Consider the following 19,226-nt stretch of genomic DNA (forward strand, 5'->3'; position numbering starts at 1 on the left):
GTTTTTGTTTTGTTTTGTTTTGATTCCTGATTTGGAGGCCACACCCGGCGGTGCTGTTTTGTGCTTCGGAGCACACACTCGCCCAGGTGGTCGGGGAGCAAACCCCAGGCGCTCAGCAGCTTGAGCTATCTCTCTGGCCCTGCAGGCCCAAGGAGCAGAGCGAGGGGCTCATCTTCGGAAAGCACTTGCTGAAACTTTGGAATGTGCCTGTATTGCCCCTTAGCTACATTTATGCGCCTCTGAGTCCCTCCAGACCAGAACCTATATATGTCTTCTAGTGACCGATGTGTACGTTGCTTAGAAATCTATTGGCAAGGGGGCTGGAGAGGGAACAGTGACTTGCACGTGGCTGACTCCAGTCAGATCCCCAGCATCCCATATGGTCCCCCAAGGGATCACTAGGAGTGATCCCTGAGTGCACAGACAGAAGTCAGCCCTGAGCACCACTGGGTGTAACCCCCAAAAATGAAAGGAGGAAGGAAGGAAGGAAGGAAGGAAGGAAGGAAGGAAGGAAGGAAGGAAGGAAGGAAGGAAGGAAGGAAGGAAGGAAGGAAAGGTGGACTATTAGTAGTTAAATTATTTTTTGGGGGTTGGGGGAAATCACACCTATATGTGCTCAAGGCTCACTGCTGGTGGTGCTGGGGTCCACAGCATGCAAGACAAGTGCCTTAACTCTTGTACTATCTCTGGTCATTGGTGAGTTGACATTAGTTGAAAATTAGATTTCTGAATTCTCTAATGAAGTGAATTTCCCACCCATGCTGTGAGACAGGGAGCCCCAGAACATAACTCCTGCAGGATCTGAAGAAAACCTGTCGGCTTTCCTCCTTCCATGGGCAGACATCCTGCCATTCCCCTGGGCCCAGCCGAGCAGTCATGGACGAAGGGAAGAGAGGGGAACCCTTCCTGACCCTGCATCCTGCTGCTGGAAACCAGGATGAAGCAGGGTGCAGGGCTGGCCTTCCTCACTCTGGATGGCCTGATACTAGACAGTGACAGGACACAAACCTTAGTCACTACAGAACCAGAACTTAAGGCCTCACTCTTCCCATTTCCAAATGTTTCATCTTCCACAGAAATCCTAAACCCATTCTAATTCAGAGCAAAATAATAATAGTAGTAGTAGTAAATAATAATAGCTACCATTTATTGAGCACCTAGTCTACTGTGTGCCAGGCACTGTGCGAGGCACCTTTCGTACACTATCTAATTTAATCCTCACAACAACCCTGTGAGGTAGGTATTATTATCGTCATTTTACATACGAGGGAACTGAGGCTCAGAGAGAATGAATAATTCTATCACGCAACCAGAAGAGTAGCAGAGCTGGGATTCAAACCCAGAACCACCGGACCCCAAGTCCCATGCTCTGGTGAACTAGAGGCAGAGAAAGGAGGGCCAAGTTCAAAGAAGGTTGATGGAGCGGAATGGCTATGATATGGTGACCAGTAAGACATCAGAAGGAACTGGAGGCCCCCAATACTCCTAGCTGGCGAGCCTGTGCAGACTGTATGAAGGAACTAGGGCTGGAATTTAGGATGACATCCTGAAAGGGGGAAGGCGACTTTAGGCCCCACAGACATGCCCGTGGAGCTGTCCAGTGGGTGACAAAAACGCAGGTCTAAAGACTGGAGGGAAGTGGGAGCTGGAGATAGAGACTTGGAGATCACCAGCATGTCAGTGGCAGGAGGGTGATAGCCTTTTCTTAATTTGGGGGGGACAAGGGGGTTTGGACCACACCCTACACTGCTCAGGTCTTACTCCTGGCTCTGCGCTCAGGGATCATTCCTGGCAGTGCTCAGGGGACTACGGGCAGTGCCAGGGATCAAAGCAAGTCTGTCACATACAAGGCCTTATCCCCTGTACTATCTCTCTGGTTCCTGGATGACATCCTTTGGGGGAGTAAAAGAGGAAAGAGAAGAGGACCAAAGACAGAACATGGGGAGCACCAACACGGAAGGCAATGACAGAGGAGTTCTCGAGAGTCCAACAAGGCAGAGGATAAAAGAGAACAGTGGGGGGCGGGGGACAGCTGGAAGCAAACCCAGAGCTCCAAGTCACTCTCGGGACAGAGCCCTCACCTCGAAACCCCCAGGGAATACTGGTTCAAATGAACAAATGCCCACATGCCTCAGAGCCTGGGGCCCTGGCCTTCACCTCATATTCGATGCTCCGGGCTTAAGAGCGTGGGAGCCTAGGGGAGCCGGGAAATCTCTAAATGAGCTTTAAGATGAGTCAGGCTTTGCTGCAGCGGAGGGGACGCAACCTCTGCGACCTGGCTGTCTGCAGCCCCAGAAGCCCCTGCCGGGCCTGCTCTGGGCTAGTACGGCAATCAACAGGAGGGGGTGTGGGGCGAGAACGACCGGTCCGCGTCCTGGAGAATCGTCCTTGGGGCTCAGTGAGCCCCAGCCTCTGGGCTTTGTGCAGGTAGAAAGACAAAGGGACTTGTGGGAGGCTTGAGGAAGGGGAGACAGGAGTCTGGGGACCAGCCCCACAACCAGGAGAGGACTGGGAGAGAGGGCCCAGCCCTCTGGACAGGGACCAGCCCTGAGGCTTACGAGAACTTTGCATAGGCACGTGTGTGTGTGGTGTGTGTGTGTGTGTGTGTGTGTGTGTGTGTGTGTGTGTGTATACCCCATATGTGTTTGTGGGAGAGAGAAAAGGGGAAGTCACAAACAGGTGAGTGGCTGGGGCCCTCGCCCCCCAAAGCCTAGTGTCTCAACATGCTGAAGTGTGGGGGTGGGGCGGGGGTGGGGCTGAGTATCCTGGGGAGCCCTGAGGGGCTGCTGAAGCAGGGTTCCTGGTCTCCTCCGAGGCTGGGCCTCCCCTCGCTGGGGACTCACAGAAAGTCAAACAGCCCGAAACTCTTGGCTGCTCCAGGCCCAGGAAAAATGGAGGGAGGGGAGAAAAAGAAAGAAGAGAAATGTTTCAGGCTCGGAGACGAGCAGAGCCTGCGTGTTAGTAGGATTAGGGGGCTGAACGAGCTGGCACACAGGGCAGTCGGGGGGGCAGGAGGGGGAGAATAGGGAGGGTCCCCGAAAGCCACTAGCAGCAGCTCAGGCGGTGAAGGGGAGCCCTCTGGGCTTCTGCCACGGTCAGCCCAGGTGGGGGCAAGCAGGGAAAGTTCCTGGGGGTGAATTCGGCCCCCGTGGGGACCGGCCAGCGGGCAGACAAGGCCGGGTTGGACAGGTGAAGGAGCTCTTGGCGGAGGGTATCAGGACAATGGGAAACCTGGAGAGACTGGCACACATGCTGGAGGGACGGGCTACCGGAGGGGGGCAGCTGACTGCAGAAAGGGCGCTGAGGACGAAGGCCGCACAGGGAGGGGCGGACAGGCCTCAGAGGCCCAGCTGCAGCGGCCCCATGAAGTGTGCACGGGGAGAGGCGGTGGGGCAGCACCAGGACAGGGCCCGGGCTGGGAAGGGGCCTGGAGTCCTGGGTGGCGGTTAGTGGCGGAGGGCACAAGCCGGGCGGTAGCAGGTTAGCGCTGCGGCGGCGATCGTGGGGAGACCCACCCGCGCCGCGCCCAGCGAGCAGTTAGCGCGCCAGGATTTAGTTCCGTTTATTTCCCTTCCAGGTACAAGACAAAAGTAAAAAAGGCAGAGGGAAGGCAGGCCAGAGGAGGGGCGGAGGGGCGGAAGGCGGGGGCGGGCGGAGAGGGGGGCCCTGCTCACATCACATCCACAAAGAACTCACTGGGGTTGCCCATGGCCATGCGGAAGGACTGTCTGCTGGCGGTCAGTTCGGGGGGCACGGAGGCCAGGTCGCGGCCGGGAGGCGCCCCCGGGGGCCCCATGGCCGCAGGTGGCGGGGGCATCATCAGCACGGGGGGCCCGTAGAGCGGGGGCACGCCCGGGGGCCCGTAGCTGGGGTGCGTGTGGTGGCTGCGCAGGCTGCTGGCCAGCGAGTGGTGGCTGCGGTGGCTGTGCTCGCTGGCGGCCGGGCCCGAGCGCTCGCTGGGCGCCCGCTCCCGCGGCCCGCGCAGGCTGCTGCGGCTCGTGTGGTCCGACTCGCTGCCGCTGCCGCCCGACTTGGAGTCCCCGGCCTTGGGGTCCTTCTCCTTCCGCCGGTCGCTGCCGCTGCGGTTGGAGCCGCTGCTCCGGCTGCCTGCAGGGGCGGAGGGGGCGGGCACGGCGGGGCTCAGCACCCAGGACCCCCACCCCGGCCCCCACCCCCGTGCGCTCTGCACCCCTTACCTTCGCTGTGCTGGCTGCTGGCGCTGCCCCCGCCATAGCTGTAGCCCAGCTCTGGGAAGCCGGGGTGCGGGTTGTAGGGGTGCGGGGGCGGCGGGTACTGGTAGGGGAAGGCCATGGGCCACGGGGCGGCCCCCGGGTGCGGCAGCGGTGCCAGCGTGTCCTGGTCAGAGGCGCCGCTGGAGCCGTCGTGGTCGTGCAGGGCCAGGTTGGCCATGTCTGGGAGGAGGGGAGGGTTGCATGAGGGGGGTTCTACGTCCTGGTCCCCTCTCCCCGGCAGGACCGGATGACAGCCACAGCCTAAACACCAGAGCTCACTCCCTCTTCACCCCTCTGCCACCTGGCGGAGAGGGGGCACAGTCCCAGGGAACCCCTCCTCTGGAAAGCCCTCATCACCCCTTCAGAGGCCCCAGATCATGACCCCCACCACCCCAAATCTGGATGCCCAGGAGGGCATTCTGTCTCTTCCTCCAGGGGCAGCCGGAGGCGATGACACACCCACATCACAAGGGGCTCCCCGGGCCCCCTTACCAGAGGTAGATGAAGGAAGTATGGAGACACATTTTTGTTTGTGGGCCACACCTAGCAATGCTCAGGGCTTACTCCAGGCCCTGCACTCAGGGATCACTCCTGGAGGCTCAGGGACCGTATGTGACGCGGAAGATTGAATCCAGGTCAGCTGCGTGCAAGGCAGGTGCCCTCCCCACTATACTATGGCTCAGACCTCTAAAGACATTTTATCTAGATGAGGAAGGGAAAGTCCTAAGAGGGTGGCCCACTAGACTGTGACCAACCCAAACAGTAGCCACAATGTAAGAGCTGCTGACTTTCGGAGGCCTGGAGAGACAGAATAGCAGCTAGGCGTTTGCCTTGCGCAATTCTGACCTGGATTCAATTCCTGGCATCCCATGTGGTCCCCTGAGCCTGCCAGGAGTGATCCCTGAGCACCATCAACAATGCACCTCCCCCAAAAAGTCATTAAATAAAGAACTGTTTACTAATAGTCTCAAATATTCAATAAAATTTTTTTTTAAATAAAAAGTATTTTTTCTGCATTGATTTTTAAAACAAAAGAGAACTGTTTACTTTCTCCTTACCTCACCAATGAGGTTGTCAGCAGGGCGTAGTATTGAGAGAACAGGTGTGGAGGGGGAGGTGGTACATGACCTTTTGCCCTCCCCCCTCTCAGGACTGAAAATAAATGACTGAAAGCCCGTAGGAGGGGCCAGAGAACTCAATGGGCCAGACCACACCTTTCAGGTAGGAGGCCAGGTTGGACTCCCAACATCAAATAATCCCCTGAGCAATGCTGGGTATGGCCCTAAAACCAAACAAACAAACAAAATGAAGGCTGGGCCTCTCGGGGCCCTGAGCGTCCGTGTTCCAGTGCTGCTGAGGGAAGCACGGGGAGGTGAGAAGGGCCCAGAGAGCAGCGGAGAGGCGTCCCCTGTGCTCGGTCCCCATGTCCTGCCAGGTCTGGCTCCACAGCTGGCACTGGCCTCACTGTATTCACGTTACGCCCATCAGGGCGCTGGTTCCCCGATGAGAAGGGAAATAACTAACTGCTGTTTGTTTTTGGGCCACACCCTGGGTACTCAGGCCTTCTCCTGCAGGCTCCTGGTGGACCATACGGGAAGACGAAACCTACGTTATCCATTCTAGGCAGGCGCCCAGCCCGCCGTACTATGCTCCGGCCCCAGGAAAGCACCTGTCCTGTCAGGATCTCCCTGGCCGGGCCTCTGAGGGCCTGGGTTGAAGCAGAAGACACAGGAGGCCCCAGGGAAGGAGCTGAGTCTGCCGAGCAGATGCCACCCACTGCAGCCCTGAGATTTGTGTATCCCTTGGGCTTTGGGTCAGGCTGTTTCTTCTGATATTAATAACCACACTTGATTGAATCTAAGAGAACATTGAATGCAAGACACATCTAATTTTGGAGATACCGAAATGTGGAAAACAACAACAAAAACCAATTATTCTTGGTCAGACAGAGAGTACCATGGGTAGGGCTTGCCCTGCATGTGGCTGACCAGGGTTTGATCTCTGGCCTCCCATACGGTCCCCTGAGTACCACCAGGAGTAATTCCTGCAGAGCCAAGAGTAACCCCTGAGCAGTGCTGGGTATAGCCCCAAAACCAAAATCCAAACCCAATGTCCTCTTAAAATTGCTAACTACACAGCTTTTACAATGCATAAGCATGAGAACACCGTCTTGGCCCTCAGCCCCAGGAGCCATGGTCTGCCTGAGCCCCCCGCCACCCTCACAAGCCCGGCCCAGCCGCTCTACACTCAGGTGATGTGTAGCTAATGATCCCAGGATAAGTGTGTAGCCAGGAACATACTAGCTGGCTCACCCCAAACCCTATGCACCAATCACTAGTCCAGGGGTCCCAAGGGATCCCAACTTCCCCAGGGACTCTCAAAATCACTCAGTGACCCCCTGGAAACCAATCACCTCTAAGCAAACAGAAAGCGCCCCCCAACTGCACCAGCTGCTACAGTCCCCCGCCCTGTCCCCCCCACCCCCTGCCAACAGCTCCCATATCTCCTGGGGAAGGGGAGTATCATCACTTTGGGGACAGGGTCAAGTGTCTAAAAGTTAACGGGAAGCAATTTCACAAAACGGCTGCCAGGCCACAGATAGCTCCATGGGTACAGCACTTGCCTTGCACGTAGCTGACATGGGTTTCATCCCCAGCACACCATATGGTCTCCCGAGCACTACCAGGAGTGACCCCTGGGTGCAGAGTGAGGAGTGAGTCCTGAGCACTGCAGGGTGACTTCAAACCAAACCAAACCAAACCAAAGAGAAAGGCTCCCTCAGGCAGGAGTGACTGGTGTCAGCCAGGAGCAGTGCTGTCCAGGCTGGAGGCCCCCATAAACTCAGAGGAAGGGGGTTCCCTGCACTCTCCTGCTCAGTGACCCCCGCTGGCTTGGCACCCTCGGGATCAACTCCTGGGTATTGCCTGTGGTACGGTGTAGGCCTCACCGTTTCCCCAGCAGAAGCGTGAGGCGCAGCCCAGGGGGTAGTGGGGTTGTGTGAGGAGGCTGCGGACATGGGGTGCGCCCAGGGGGACCGACATGGTGCTACAGCCATGTCCCTGCAGTACCACACAGGCTGGGGCGGAAGAGCAAAGGCTCGAGAGATCCAGACCCAAGGTCTCACGTGTCTAACTTAGCCTCTGAAGTCTCCGTTTCTTCATCTGGAAACGGAGAACGATCTGTCCCCAGGAAGGCAGAGGGAGGTCCGAGGACCGGGGGAGGGGAGGTGTCTGAAGCCACGGCCCGTGCCAGGCGAGAATGCCAGAACATGGGGAGGTGATGCGGGCGCCCTGTGGACCCTGACATGGGTGCCCTGGAATCTGCCCCAGCCGTGGGCACCACCCCTCCAGAAGGAGACAGGGCAGGGGGCACGTACTGCCACAGAGATCACCAAAGATGTAGTAGCACTGCTCGGAGAAGGTGATCTTGTTGACGGTGTGGCGGATGAAGCCGGCTTTCAGCAGGTTGCTGGCATACTTGCGGGCCTCGCGCCGGTCCGTGAAGCCTTCCACGTTGTGGTACAGCCAGTCCACCACGTCGGAGCCTGCGGACAAGGCCGCCACTTGACTCAGGGCCACCCGACCGGGACTCGCGTGGCCTCACACAAGCCACCAGGTGGGGCTGGTTCTCGCTCCAGAGAGGGGCCCCCAGAGAGGTCTTGGGCCCCTGGGCTGCCCCGCCCCATCACACAACACCTCCCCCCTCACCACCGTGGGGTCTTCTCACCGATGAACGCGTTGGGGATGGTGATCTTGAGCCACATGCGATCCCGGACCTCCAGCCCGGATTCAGGGGAGGCCATGGCTTTCACTATGGCTGCCATGTCACTGTGGATGGACAGGTGGAAGTCGTCTAGGCCTGCAGTGGGAGGGGCAGAAAACAGGCCTCAGACTTAGTCAGCTCGCTCACCTCACCACTGTGAGGCAACGGGGCGGACCGGCCCGCACGGGCACGCAGTGCGCCCTTCCCTGACACCAGGGGCCGTTCATGTCTATTCTCCAAAGGGGTCTGAGAAGAAAGAAGCCCCATCAGTGATGGCGGCAGACTCGGCAGCCCTTTATGGAGCGCGGACTGCAGACCACACGCCGGGACGGATGCTTGACCGAGAGCCCCTTGGTGAGACCACGGGGAGCCGGCAGAGGGGGGTGGTCACTGGTCCCAGGGACAGGAGGTGCTCAGCACAGGCTCTGAAGCAAACCCTGGTGAGTGAGGGTTGGGTGGGCAGCCGGGGGGATGCGGGGTGTCCCCTCGGGGCGGAGGCGGGGCTCGGGCCGGACACTCACGCTCTGTATCAGGGATGGAGCTGGTGATGGAGGAGCTGGTGGAGGTGATGGTGCTCAGGGAGGGGCTCATGCCGTAGGCGGGGAAGGTGCCAGTCATGGCGGCCGTGTGGGAGACCCAGGCCGCAGGGTCAATGGGCCGGATGGGCTCACCTGCAGGGAGGAGAAGTCAGGGGCTGCCAGAGCCCTGGAGGGGGGGGTATGTGGAGGAACAGGGCACCTGAAGAAGCGGGGGATGGGGGGCTGTCCCAGGCTACGCCCCCACCTACTTACTCCTGGGCAGAGTGAAGCAGCCCCGTGGGCTTGGGTCCCAGCACTTGGCTACAGTCAGGGTGATGGGCCTGGAAGCATGGCAGGGGTGGGTGAGGGCAGGGCATGTGCCCCTGCCCCACCCCGCGGGGCCCGTCCCTCCGTCCCTACCCTGGCTTGTGCACGATCTCCCGCAGCACCCGCACAGCGTCATCATTACTCATGTTCTCGAAGTTGATCTCGTTGACCTGGGATAGGGGGACCAGGCGGGGGGGTGGGGGCACGGGTCAGGGCTGCAGAGCTGGCGGGGGTCCTCCCCCACTGGAAGGGCCCTGGGAGGGCAGTACCTGTAACAGCATGTCTCCCGGCTCGATGCGGCCGTCAGCAGCCACGGCCCCACCCTTCATGATGGAGCCGATGTAGATGCCCCCGTCCCCGCGCTCGTTGCTCTGGCCCACGATGGAGATGCCCAGGAAGTTGTATTTTTCTACGGGGAACAACAAGCTCTTGAGGGGGGAGCGAGAGTCATGCTTAAACCTGGGCCTTTCTTAGAGAGGGCGGACAGGGACAAGGGCCAGCATGGACGGAACCTGGCCTGGGCACCAAGCCTGTCGCTTACTCTTCTCCTGTCCCATTTTACAGGGGAAACGCTGGAGACCTGGAGGAGCTCAGCAGCTTGTCTAAGGCAGTGAGCGACAGAGTCAGAATTCAGACTCAGACTGACATTCGGAGAGCCGGTACAGGGCCAGGCGGACAGCCAACTCTGGTTTAATTCCCGGCACCACATATGGTTCCTCCAAGCCGCCAGGAGTGATCTCAGAGCACAGAGCCAGGAATTACCCCTACGCACTGCTGGGTGTGCCCCCTCCCCCAAGTAAGCACAAAACAACCCTAAATGCCAAACTTGGGGCACTGTGCATTATATTCCGCTCTTTCCCAAAGGAAGTGCCGAGGGCAGATATCAGAAGACAAGACAAAATGGTGGGCAAATGGGAAGGGGGCGGGGAGGGGGGTCAGCAGTCACGCGCTCCAGGAGGCTCGGGCAGATCCTACAGTGGGGTGCCCACGGACACGCGTGTGCGGTGCAGCACCGACTCACCCATGTTGAGCGTGACTGTGATGATGTTGAGTGACATGGTGGAGTCCGTGATGCTGCTGAAGGACGAGGACTGCAAGGGCCCAAGAGACCGCGGCCCTGAGCGGCAGGCGGCAGGACCTCCGTTCCCGCCCGGCCACTCCTCCGGCTGGGTGCCCGGCTCCCACCCACGCCTTGGTCCTCACCCGCTCAATCCGGGACACCTTCTGCTTCCGCCGCCGCCGCTTGTGCCTCCTCATCAGGCGCGAGGCGCTGCTCTGCTCCGTGGAGCTGCTGAACCTGCGGGGCCCACAGTCGGTCCCCACCAGGCTGGCCCCGCCCTGGCCCCCTCCCCGAGGCCCCCTGCCCAGGCCTCACCCGCCCCTCAGAGCCCGGGTCCCAAAGCCCCACCTGCTAGTGGAGTCGTCTTCGTCGGAATCGAAGAAGCTAGTGGTCTCCAACTCGCTGCTCATCAGGGTGGAGGAGCTGTCGTAGCCCCCCGGCTCTCGCCGCCGCTCCCCCTTGGCTGTGCCGTTGAGCCGAGCGGCTGCAGGGACAGGGGGGGCTGCTGGCTGACAGGGCCCGGGCAGAGGGCGAGGGGCAGCCGGGGCGGGCAGGGAGGCGGGGAAGGCGCACCATGCTCGGGGCCATCTCTCCGGCGCGGCCGCTCGCGCTGGGCGGACACCAGGGAGTCCGTCTCCGTGTCGTTGTCCAGGTTCTCCTGGCTGCCCCCACCAGCATGAGGGCTGCAGCGGGGAGAGGACTTGGTGGGGGACGGGGCAGGCTGGGGGCTCCCTCCCCCAGCCCCGGTCTGGACTGACAGGCCACGCCCGCCCCTGGCACGGGCCCTCCCATCCACAGGTCCCACTCACTGGAAGGACGGAGGCCGGGAGTCCCCGATGCCCCCGGTGCGCTCCAGGGGCGGCGGCAGCTCAGCCGGGTTGTCCGCACCAAAGGGTGCTGGCTCGGGGTGCGAGCCCTCGGCGGATACCAGCTGAGAGGTGGGAAGGGGGGAGGGTGTGTGGGCAAAGGGAGAGAAAGGCACGCGGGCCGGGAGATGGGGAGGGGAGGGGTGGGAGGGTGGAGAGAGGGGACTGCAGAAGAAGGGGAAGAGCAGCCCCTGGGTGGCTCGGGGGCCACAGCAGTGGGCTGAGGGAGACCAACAGGTGTCGGAAGGGAGCTGCTGGGACCCAGGAGGGAGCCAGGTGGTCCCCCAGCGCCCCTGACCTAGCTCTGGCCGCTGCCTCTCCCGGCTCCCCCACGCCCCCTCTTCCCCCAGGCTAGGGTGCTCCCGTCTAAAGGCTGGAAGGCAGGCGCAGAGCCAGCAGAGGGTCTCGGGACGGCCCACAGCTCAAGGGGACAGGGACACAGGGAGGGCGAGGAGGTGCTTACCCAGGACACCACTCGGCCATTGAAGCAGGGAAGCTTGGCATTGTCGTCTGAGATCTCCTCTTTCACCACTCTGCAGGGAAAGGGGGCGGGCTGGAGAGCTTTCTGAGGGTGGGGATGCAGGCACCCGCACAGCCTCGCCTCTCAGCTGGGAGGGAACCCACCCCGGGGTGGTTCTACAGCCCTGCCCGGTGCCCAGGCGGCCGCCTTACTGGGGGACGACTTCCAAGACTCGGGATGAAGGAGATGCCCCACTGCCCGCCCGGCTCCCCAGGATCTCAAGCGCCTTCACCATCTCCACAGCCCTCCCAGGCTGGCCTTGCTCCTTCCCGTCACTGATGCGTCCTCTCCACACCCCTCCACCCACGAGTCACGCCCACAGGCACAGTTCAGCCCTAGCTCAGAGTCTCATTTCTCACACTCACAGCCTCGATAAAACACAGACACAGGGCCAGAGTGACAGTACAGCAGGGAGGGCGCTTTTGCCTGGCCAGGTCTGGGTTTGATCTCCGGCATCCCATATGGTGCCCTGAGCACCACCAGAAGTAATTCCTGAGTGCAGAGCCAAGAGCAACCCCAGAGCATCACCAGGTGCAGGCCAAGAACCAAATAAATAAAACAGGCACAGACAAGGAAGTGCAGACTCAGAGGGTCCCCAAATGCGCCTGCACAGTGCCACCCCACCATCTGTAGTGTCACCCTGTCAATTGTGGGTCTGAAACACTGTGTACAGTAAGAGGTGCTGAGAGGAAGAGCCACCACATAGCCCTAATTACAGTTCAGTGTTAGTTATTATATTTCAGTATTAGTTACTGTTGTTACTCTACTGTAACTAATTTGTAACATGAACTAATCAAGTCTTTGCTTTAAGGTTCTGAGGCTACAAGGGATGTGCTCAGAGGTTATGCTCCGTTCTGGGTGGAAGTTTCACTCCTGGTGGTACTGGGGAAACCATATGAGGTGCCAGAGACGAAACTGAGGTTGACTGCATCCAAGGAAATTGCCTGACCCCTGGGACTATCTCCAGCCTTGTTTTTACATTTAATTCTTTTGTTTTGTTTTCGGGTCAAACCTGACCATTGCTCATACTCCTGATTCTGCACTAAGGAATTATTCATGGCGTTTCTCGGGAGACCATATGGGATGCTGGTGGATCAAATCCAGGTTGGCCACAAGCAAAAAAATAGCTTGTGGCCTCCCTCCCCACTATATCATCTCTCTGGCCCCTTGGCTTTATTTTTAAATGGGCCTCCCAAGCAATGCATGCCAGTCCCTTAAGCTATCTCCATAGTCACTACAAATTAATCTCTTTCACAGGCCCTAAAAAGATTGTACAGAGGCCAAGGCGTTTGCTTTGTACATGGCTGATGCTGGTTTGATCTCTGGCACTGCCAAGAGTGATCCCTGAGCACGGAGTTAGGATTAAGTCCTAAACACTGCTGGGTGTGGCCCCAAAACTAATAAATAAACCCTACTATGGTATGCTTGCTTAGGAAAATCTGTAATTCATATTGCGGCTGGTACTATTTGCTGCTTGAGGTGTTCTTGGGGGTCGCATAGCCTCTGCAGATGGGGTAGGGGCTATAGTGGCTCACTAACCCCACTAGTGAGTCACGAGTTAAGCCTATGAGTCTGAGGCCGGAGAAACAGCACAGCAGGTAGGACACTTGCCTTGCGTACGGCTAATCCAAGCCCCACAGGAGAGGTTCCTGAGGACAGTCGGGAGTTACCCCTGAGTATCACCAGGTGTGACCCCCAAACAAACAAAAACATCAACAAAAAGGAGTCTGATTTTAGGGGACTGGAGCAACAGACAGTGGGTCTGCAGCCTGCCCTGCACGCAGCCTACCGGAGTCTGATCCCCAGCACCACATCTGGTTCCCAGAGTCCTACCAGGAGTGATCCCACAGGACAGAGCAATGAGCAAACCCTGAGCACCATCAAGGTATGCCCAAAAGCCCAGGGGCAGGAGGAGCGGGCAGGAAGAGTGTGAAGCCTGGCAGCCTAACTCCAAAGCCTTTATTCTTAGATACTACACCATCTCAGCTCTGTCATCAGAACGTATAATTTTCACATCAGACTTGCCATGCAGACATTATTGTACAGATCCTCTTTTTAGAAATAAGGTAACAGAGAAATGTTCTGTGTCAAGGAGCTAGAATTTGGCCCCAGGTGTCTCTGGCCCCTACGCCCCCCAACCCCCGGTTCTGCTTTTCTTCACCTCACGTTCAGTCCCTTACAGAGGCCGTGATGAGGGGGCGGGAGGCAGTGAAGGGGAATCCGGGCTGTGTGTGAGGAAGGCGCTCGGCCCCGGGGTGCGGGGGAGCACAGTCAGGCTGCGGCTACAGTGTGGGCTGGGCAGGGGACCGGAAAAGCTAGAGGAGGCCGGGACGCTTGTGTCCGGCAGCCCGGAGCAGAGATGCGGGCGGGAGTGGCTGGGCCTGGAGCTAGGAGCAGGGGGAGGACAGCTAGGCAGGAGCTGGAGCAGCTTCTGCCCTGGGCCGGGACGTGCTTGGCTCCTCGCGATGCTCGCATTCTTGGACTCACAGCCAAGTCCCAGGGCCACGCCTGCCCTCCTCCCTCCCATCTCGCTCCGGCTCTGCCACCATTTCCTACCCCACAGCGACCCCAAGAAAACGGCCCAAGTCACCCAAGGCTGACAGACAGAGCAGGCTAGAAAGGGAGAGAGGCAGCTCGTGTCCCCCCCATTATAGCCTCCTGGGAGAAGGCATCGATCAAAGGGGAAGAAGGTGCGGGGACCACACAGCAGGGACTCAGTGACCAGCTTGAGAGGGCCTGGGGGGGGGCAGCCTGTTGCAGAGTATCCCCCCTCCCCATCTGTCCCCAGCAGCCCCCCATCCAGTCCCACGGTCCAAATGCCTCCTCTTTCTGGGGGTCACTGGCAGGTCACCATGGCTCTGCTGACTCAGGCATCAGCTGATCTGCGGCAGCCTTGGGGGACCCGGGCAGGCGGCCCCCTCCCCCTGGTGGGGTTTTCATTCTCTTCCTCTGTCACTCACACACCCATGCATGCGCGGTCACACAGAGATACACACTGCTACACAGACACACAACATACATGGCTGATACATGATACAGTAACGTACACTCACATGATATATACACTATTGACATGATACACAAACTGACACAGACACGTGGTACATACAGACTCACAATATACACGCACTGATATACACATAAGATGCACACAATCACATAAAATATACATGATACACACTGATACACACATATGCTAATATATACACACACACTGGTACACATCCACATAATATACATGGATACTCACACAATACACTGTTACCCACTCACATATCCACACACTAGTACACACAAATACACTCACACAACACACACAGAGACACATCTCAGTGATACATTAACTGATATATACAGACACACATGATACATACACATACCACTACAGACACACACAAGATATACAGACATGCAATGATACACAAAATATACACACACTGATACACACAATATATACAGATACATAGACATATACAAACAGTATACATACTATACAATATATACACAGGTACACATGATAGATACACAAACTCACACATTGTACACACACGATATATACACACTGACACAGACACACTCATACCCCAAGCAGAATCAGACCGATCTGGGTTCCAGTTCTGATTCTGCCACTGGCCTTCCCAACCTAGAGAAGTTTCTCCTATGTTCCAAGCCACTGTCTTGTCCTGATGAATGGGACTCGTAACTCCCTGGCTCTGTCCCGGCCAACAATAAAAGCAGGGTGTCCTCTGCCATGAGGTGCACGTATCTGATAGCAGGGAACATACAGACGCGCACTCGAGCCGTGGCCCGCTCAGCAGTGGAGCCTTTGCTGGGTCCAGAGAGTGTCAGGCCTGTATCTGCCACTGCCAGCACCTCGGGAAGTGTTCACCCAGGAGCCCGCCTTGTCCCGGCCAAGCTCCGACTCAGTGGATGGTTCTTGGAAATATTTACAGGTAGGAAGGAGCAGCGCAGCAGGCATGTCCCCCAGACAGGGGCTGAAGGGAAGGAGGGAGGATGGACAGGATCGTGCCAGGACCGAAGAGACTTAACCCCCAGGCCCGAGATAGGACACCAGATAAGATGTTAGCCTTGCACATGGTCTACTCAGGTTCAATTCCCAACATTCCATGGGATTCCCCAGGAGGATGGACAGGATCGTGCCAGGACCTAAAAGACCCACCAGGCCCAAGATAGGACAGCAGGTAGGATGTTAGCCTTGCACATGGTCTACTCAGGTTAATTCCCGACATCCCATGGGATTCTCCAAGCCCACCAGGAGTGATCCCTGAGTTCAGAGCCAGGAGTAAGCCCTGAGCATCACCGATGTGGCCCGAAAATTAAAACAAAAACTCAACCTAGGGCTGAAGCAGTAGTACAGTGGGGAGGGCATAGCCCTGAAATAGAAACAACATAAACCAAACCTCAAAACAAAACTCCACTCACGCGTGGCGTGACTGCTCTCAGTGGGCCCTTGAGGGGCCAGCAATCTGCTGCCTGGAGAGCTGTCCCAGAGACAGTCCTCTGTGGTGGACACTCATATCTGCCCTCCTGCTGTCCCCAGTCGTGGGCTCCAGATATGTGTGGAGAGGGGGCGGGGAGGAGAGAGCTTGGCAAGCCCCAGGGCATGGTGACCGGGGTCCACACCGGCCAAGTCAGTATGTCCACTTGCACTGAGCTCTATGGAGAGCCACGATCAAGCTCCCCGGCCACCAGAAGAGCCACATCTCCGAGAAGTGGCGCCCGACCAAGCTCGACACAGAGGAGTGTGAGGCATAGGACGTGCTGAGGGGTGCGCCGTCCAGACGCCTGCAGGGTTGACACTCTCTTAACTGTGGCCCTCTGAACACACAGGGGCCCTGCATTCCTGAGTGCCCTGGAGCTGCCCCTCCCGAGTCCCTGCTCGCCGCCTGCATCCCTGCACCCCCAACACATCGACCCAAAGGGCAAAAGAATTAAGAGCCAGAGATAGGGGGGAAACACTCCGCAGAAGGTACAGAGGCAAGTAGTATGTGACTAGGAGAGGGGGGAACAGTGGGTGACCCAGCTGCCATGGTGCCCCCACCCACCCCCAGCTCCAGGCCATTTTAGTGGTGGCACCTGTCCTACCATCCGTGACCTCCCTGGTGCTGGAAATGCAGACTCTCTCTCCATTTCCCAAATCATTCAAGTGGGCAGGGTCTATGCTGGGCTTGACAAATACTTCTGCAGAGCAGGTGCAAGTTGGGGTGTCCTTGGGGGTCACAGACTAGAATGTCCAGGGGTCGCCTGGAGAGCCGGCAGGCTGCCTGGTCAGAGCCACTTTCCCATCGGTTGTCTGGCCTCTACCTGCCCCTTCTCTCCTGGGGGTAAATCAGTAGCAGCCCCACCCCCTGGACAGTTTGCTGAGGTTCAGAATGTCAAAAAAAAGGAAGCACACACAAGACAATGGGGAAGAAAGGGGGTGAGATGGTACAGTTTAGACACTTTCCTTGCATGCACCTGACTAGTTCCATCTCCACCGGAAAAAAAAAAAACCTAGGAAAAAAATTAAATAACATACTAGCAAAAAACAACACAGCCCCCCCCCCCCCATACCAGCTGAAGGCCTTCAACAACTCTGGGCTCACAATCCTGATGTGAAATCAAAAACGGTGCCCATTACTGGGTGATGCCAAGCAAGTCACTTAAATTTCCTGTGCTCGTTGCCGCTCGTTTGCAAACTGGGACTCTTACTAAGTATTTCAGGGACTCAGTTAATAGGATGTTAATAGGATTAAATGAGTCAAGATCTGAAAAGCACTTAGATGAGTGCTTGGCACTGCAAAAAGCACTGGCTAAAATATAAGCGCCAAGAATCCATGCGTCTTGGTGATGCCTCTCTGACAAGACAGCCTCCCCGGCTCGATCATCGTCCTTCCGGGGATTAAAGAACAACAAAACCCAGCGCCTTGCTCTCATATCAGCATTGTTCTCCGACCCGCTGGAGGGGTCTGCTCGGACACTCTGGAGAGGGTGTTTCGGGGACCACCAAAGTCGGCCAGGGAGCTTCAGGTGGTACCTCAATGAGTGCTGCCTCACCCCCAGTTTAATAGTTTTTATCCGTGACATATTTTATGAGGCAGGAGCTCGGTGCTTTCACACTGATTGGGTCCCGCTACTAAAGGGTGACTGAGCTGCCAGGGCCTGGGAGAACACTGCTAAGCCAAGGGGAGTGGATGGAAAGGGGGGAGGATGGGTCCCTGCGAGCCCAGTTGGCCTGACAGCAGCCTCAAGAGAGGGGCTGGGGGCTGGGGCCAGGGTTGAGCAGGAGGTGCGGGCGGGCCTCTGCTGATGAACCCCTCTCCCAGCCCAGAGGCCAACTGGTCTCCTGGGCTGCTCCAACTCCGCCAAGGCACCCACCCTGGTCCCCTCCCCCCCACCCCCTCCCCCTTTCAGGCTGATCCCACTTCAAAGTCTCTTCACCACCAGGGGTGTCAGTTTCTGGACAGAGGCCAGACCATCATTACTATACCCTTACTGTACCCAGAGCGCCCCACCCCAGGCACGCACAACAACAGACCCGGTCCACTTCGGAGCACAAAATCTCCCCGCAGCATCCAGCCCTGCGCTCCCAAGCCCCGGAGCAGCGACAGCGGAAACCCACTGGCTGGAGCCAGGAGGCTCTGGGCCCCTCCACCCTCCCCAGGGGGCCGTGTGATGAAGCCGGGGAGAAGGCTGCCCCCCTCACTCGGCTCCGCGGCCTCCAAAGGGCTGGAGAGGTGCCTTCCCTGTGGGCCTCCAGGCCCTGCGCCCAGTCAGTGCGGGGCAGGTTGTGGGGGCCTCCCCCAGTCCCCTGGGAGTGGGGGGGTGCGAGGGGCCGGCCAGGCTCCCCCATCCAGGCCAGCTGCTACAGAGCCTTCCGGCTCCAACATTCCAGCCCTTCTTAAAGGAGACGTCGCGACGGGCAACCCCCCACCCCTCACTGTCCAGGCGGGGCCCCTGTCCCCCCGCGGCCTCCCGGCCACCCCTCTGGAGGAAAATACACCCCCCCTCCCCTCCCCGTGTGCATACTGTGGGGGAGATGGGGGGACGGGCTGGCACCCGGCTAGCCAGCACCCCGCAGGAAGGGCTCGGGGGGGCTCCGCTCCCGTGACAACATCCCACCACGCGCCCCCCACCCGCCAAGGAAGAGGGGGCGCCCGCGAAACAAACATCAGGCGCCCCCGCCTCGGGCACCCCAACCAGCTCCCCCTCCCCCATGGTTCAAAGTCCCAGCGCCGATACTCCAAATATGGCTGGGAGTCGCGGGGCGGCAAGGCTGGGAGAGGGGCGAGAGGCCGGGGGGCCGGCTGGCCGCCCCCAGGTGCCTCCCGCGGAGGTGCTCCCTGCGCGGGCGGGCCCGGCCGGCGGAGGGGGCGTGTGTCTGCCCGCGCGGGGCGCCGCTGTCTGCAGCGGGGGTCGGGGGCGGCAGTGGGCAGCGACTCCGAGGGCTCCCGGGGACGGCGGCGCCCCCCACCGCAGGGTCCCCGGCGAGGCGCGGCGCGGCGAGGGGCCGTCCTCACCCGAAGTCGTCGTCCATGGACTTGAAGAAGAACTTATAGCTGGGCCGCTGCAGCACGCCCTTAAAGTCGGCCAAGGTGACGCGCTCCGCGGGCAGCGGCAGCTTCACCAGGTACGGCGTCTCCTGCCCGTCCAGGTGGTAGATGATCTTGGTCTCGCCCATGGCTCCGGCCTCGGGCCCGGCGCCCCGCGCGCGGCCTGCTCGGGCGGCCGGGCCGGGCCTCTCGGGCGGCGGCGCGCGGCGCAGCCCAAGGCGCAGCCCAGCTCGGCTCCCTTGTTCTCCGGCCGCTCCCGGGTCCCAGCGCCGCCTGCCGCCGCCGCGGCCGCCGCTTCCGCTCCCCCTCTCGCCGCTCGGCTGGCGACGGCGACTCTTCCGGTGGCCGCGGCCCTCCTGGCTCGGCGCTGCGGCCCGGCGCGCTGCCC

The 19,226-nt window shown here is 59.1% G+C and overlaps 1 protein-coding gene across 1 annotated transcript; it reads right to left on the reverse strand.

Moving 5' to 3' along the window:
- Positions 1 to 1,123: 1,123 nt before the first annotated feature.
- Positions 1,124 to 19,226, reverse strand: DVL3 (dishevelled segment polarity protein 3). The gene is made up of 16 exons (XM_055124576.1): positions 18,806 to 19,226; positions 11,229 to 11,298; positions 10,709 to 10,830; positions 10,473 to 10,582; positions 10,248 to 10,383; positions 10,043 to 10,136; positions 9,861 to 9,930; positions 9,109 to 9,248; positions 8,933 to 9,009; positions 8,786 to 8,853; positions 8,516 to 8,665; positions 7,959 to 8,090; positions 7,609 to 7,776; positions 4,197 to 4,412; positions 3,697 to 4,107; positions 1,124 to 2,871 (listed from the first exon to the last, which is right to left on the reverse strand). The coding sequence occupies exons 1-16, from the start codon at positions 18,964 to 18,966 to the stop codon at positions 2,840 to 2,842; spliced, it is 2,157 nt and encodes a 718-aa protein (XP_054980551.1). The 5' UTR covers positions 18,967 to 19,226; the 3' UTR covers positions 1,124 to 2,839.

This window comes from Sorex araneus, chromosome 2 (genome assembly GCF_027595985.1).
Source record: "Sorex araneus isolate mSorAra2 chromosome 2, mSorAra2.pri, whole genome shotgun sequence".
NCBI classification, from domain to species: Eukaryota; Metazoa; Chordata; class Mammalia; order Eulipotyphla; family Soricidae; genus Sorex; species Sorex araneus.

Excerpts from the sequence above, each read along its gene's own strand:
- DVL3 (XM_055124576.1), bottom strand. The coding sequence starts at position 18,966 with ATGGGCGAGACCAAGATCATCTACCACCTGGACGGGCAGGAGACGCCG. Across the intron at positions 10,137-10,247 it reads GAAGACGACTCCACTAGCAG|GTTCAGCAGCTCCACGGAGC; the intron begins GTGGGGCTTTGG and ends TGGGCCCCGCAG. Across the intron at positions 2,872-3,696 it reads CATGGCCATGGGCAACCCCA|CCAAGAGTTTCGGGCTGTTT; the intron begins GTGAGTTCTTTG and ends GGCCTGGAGCAG.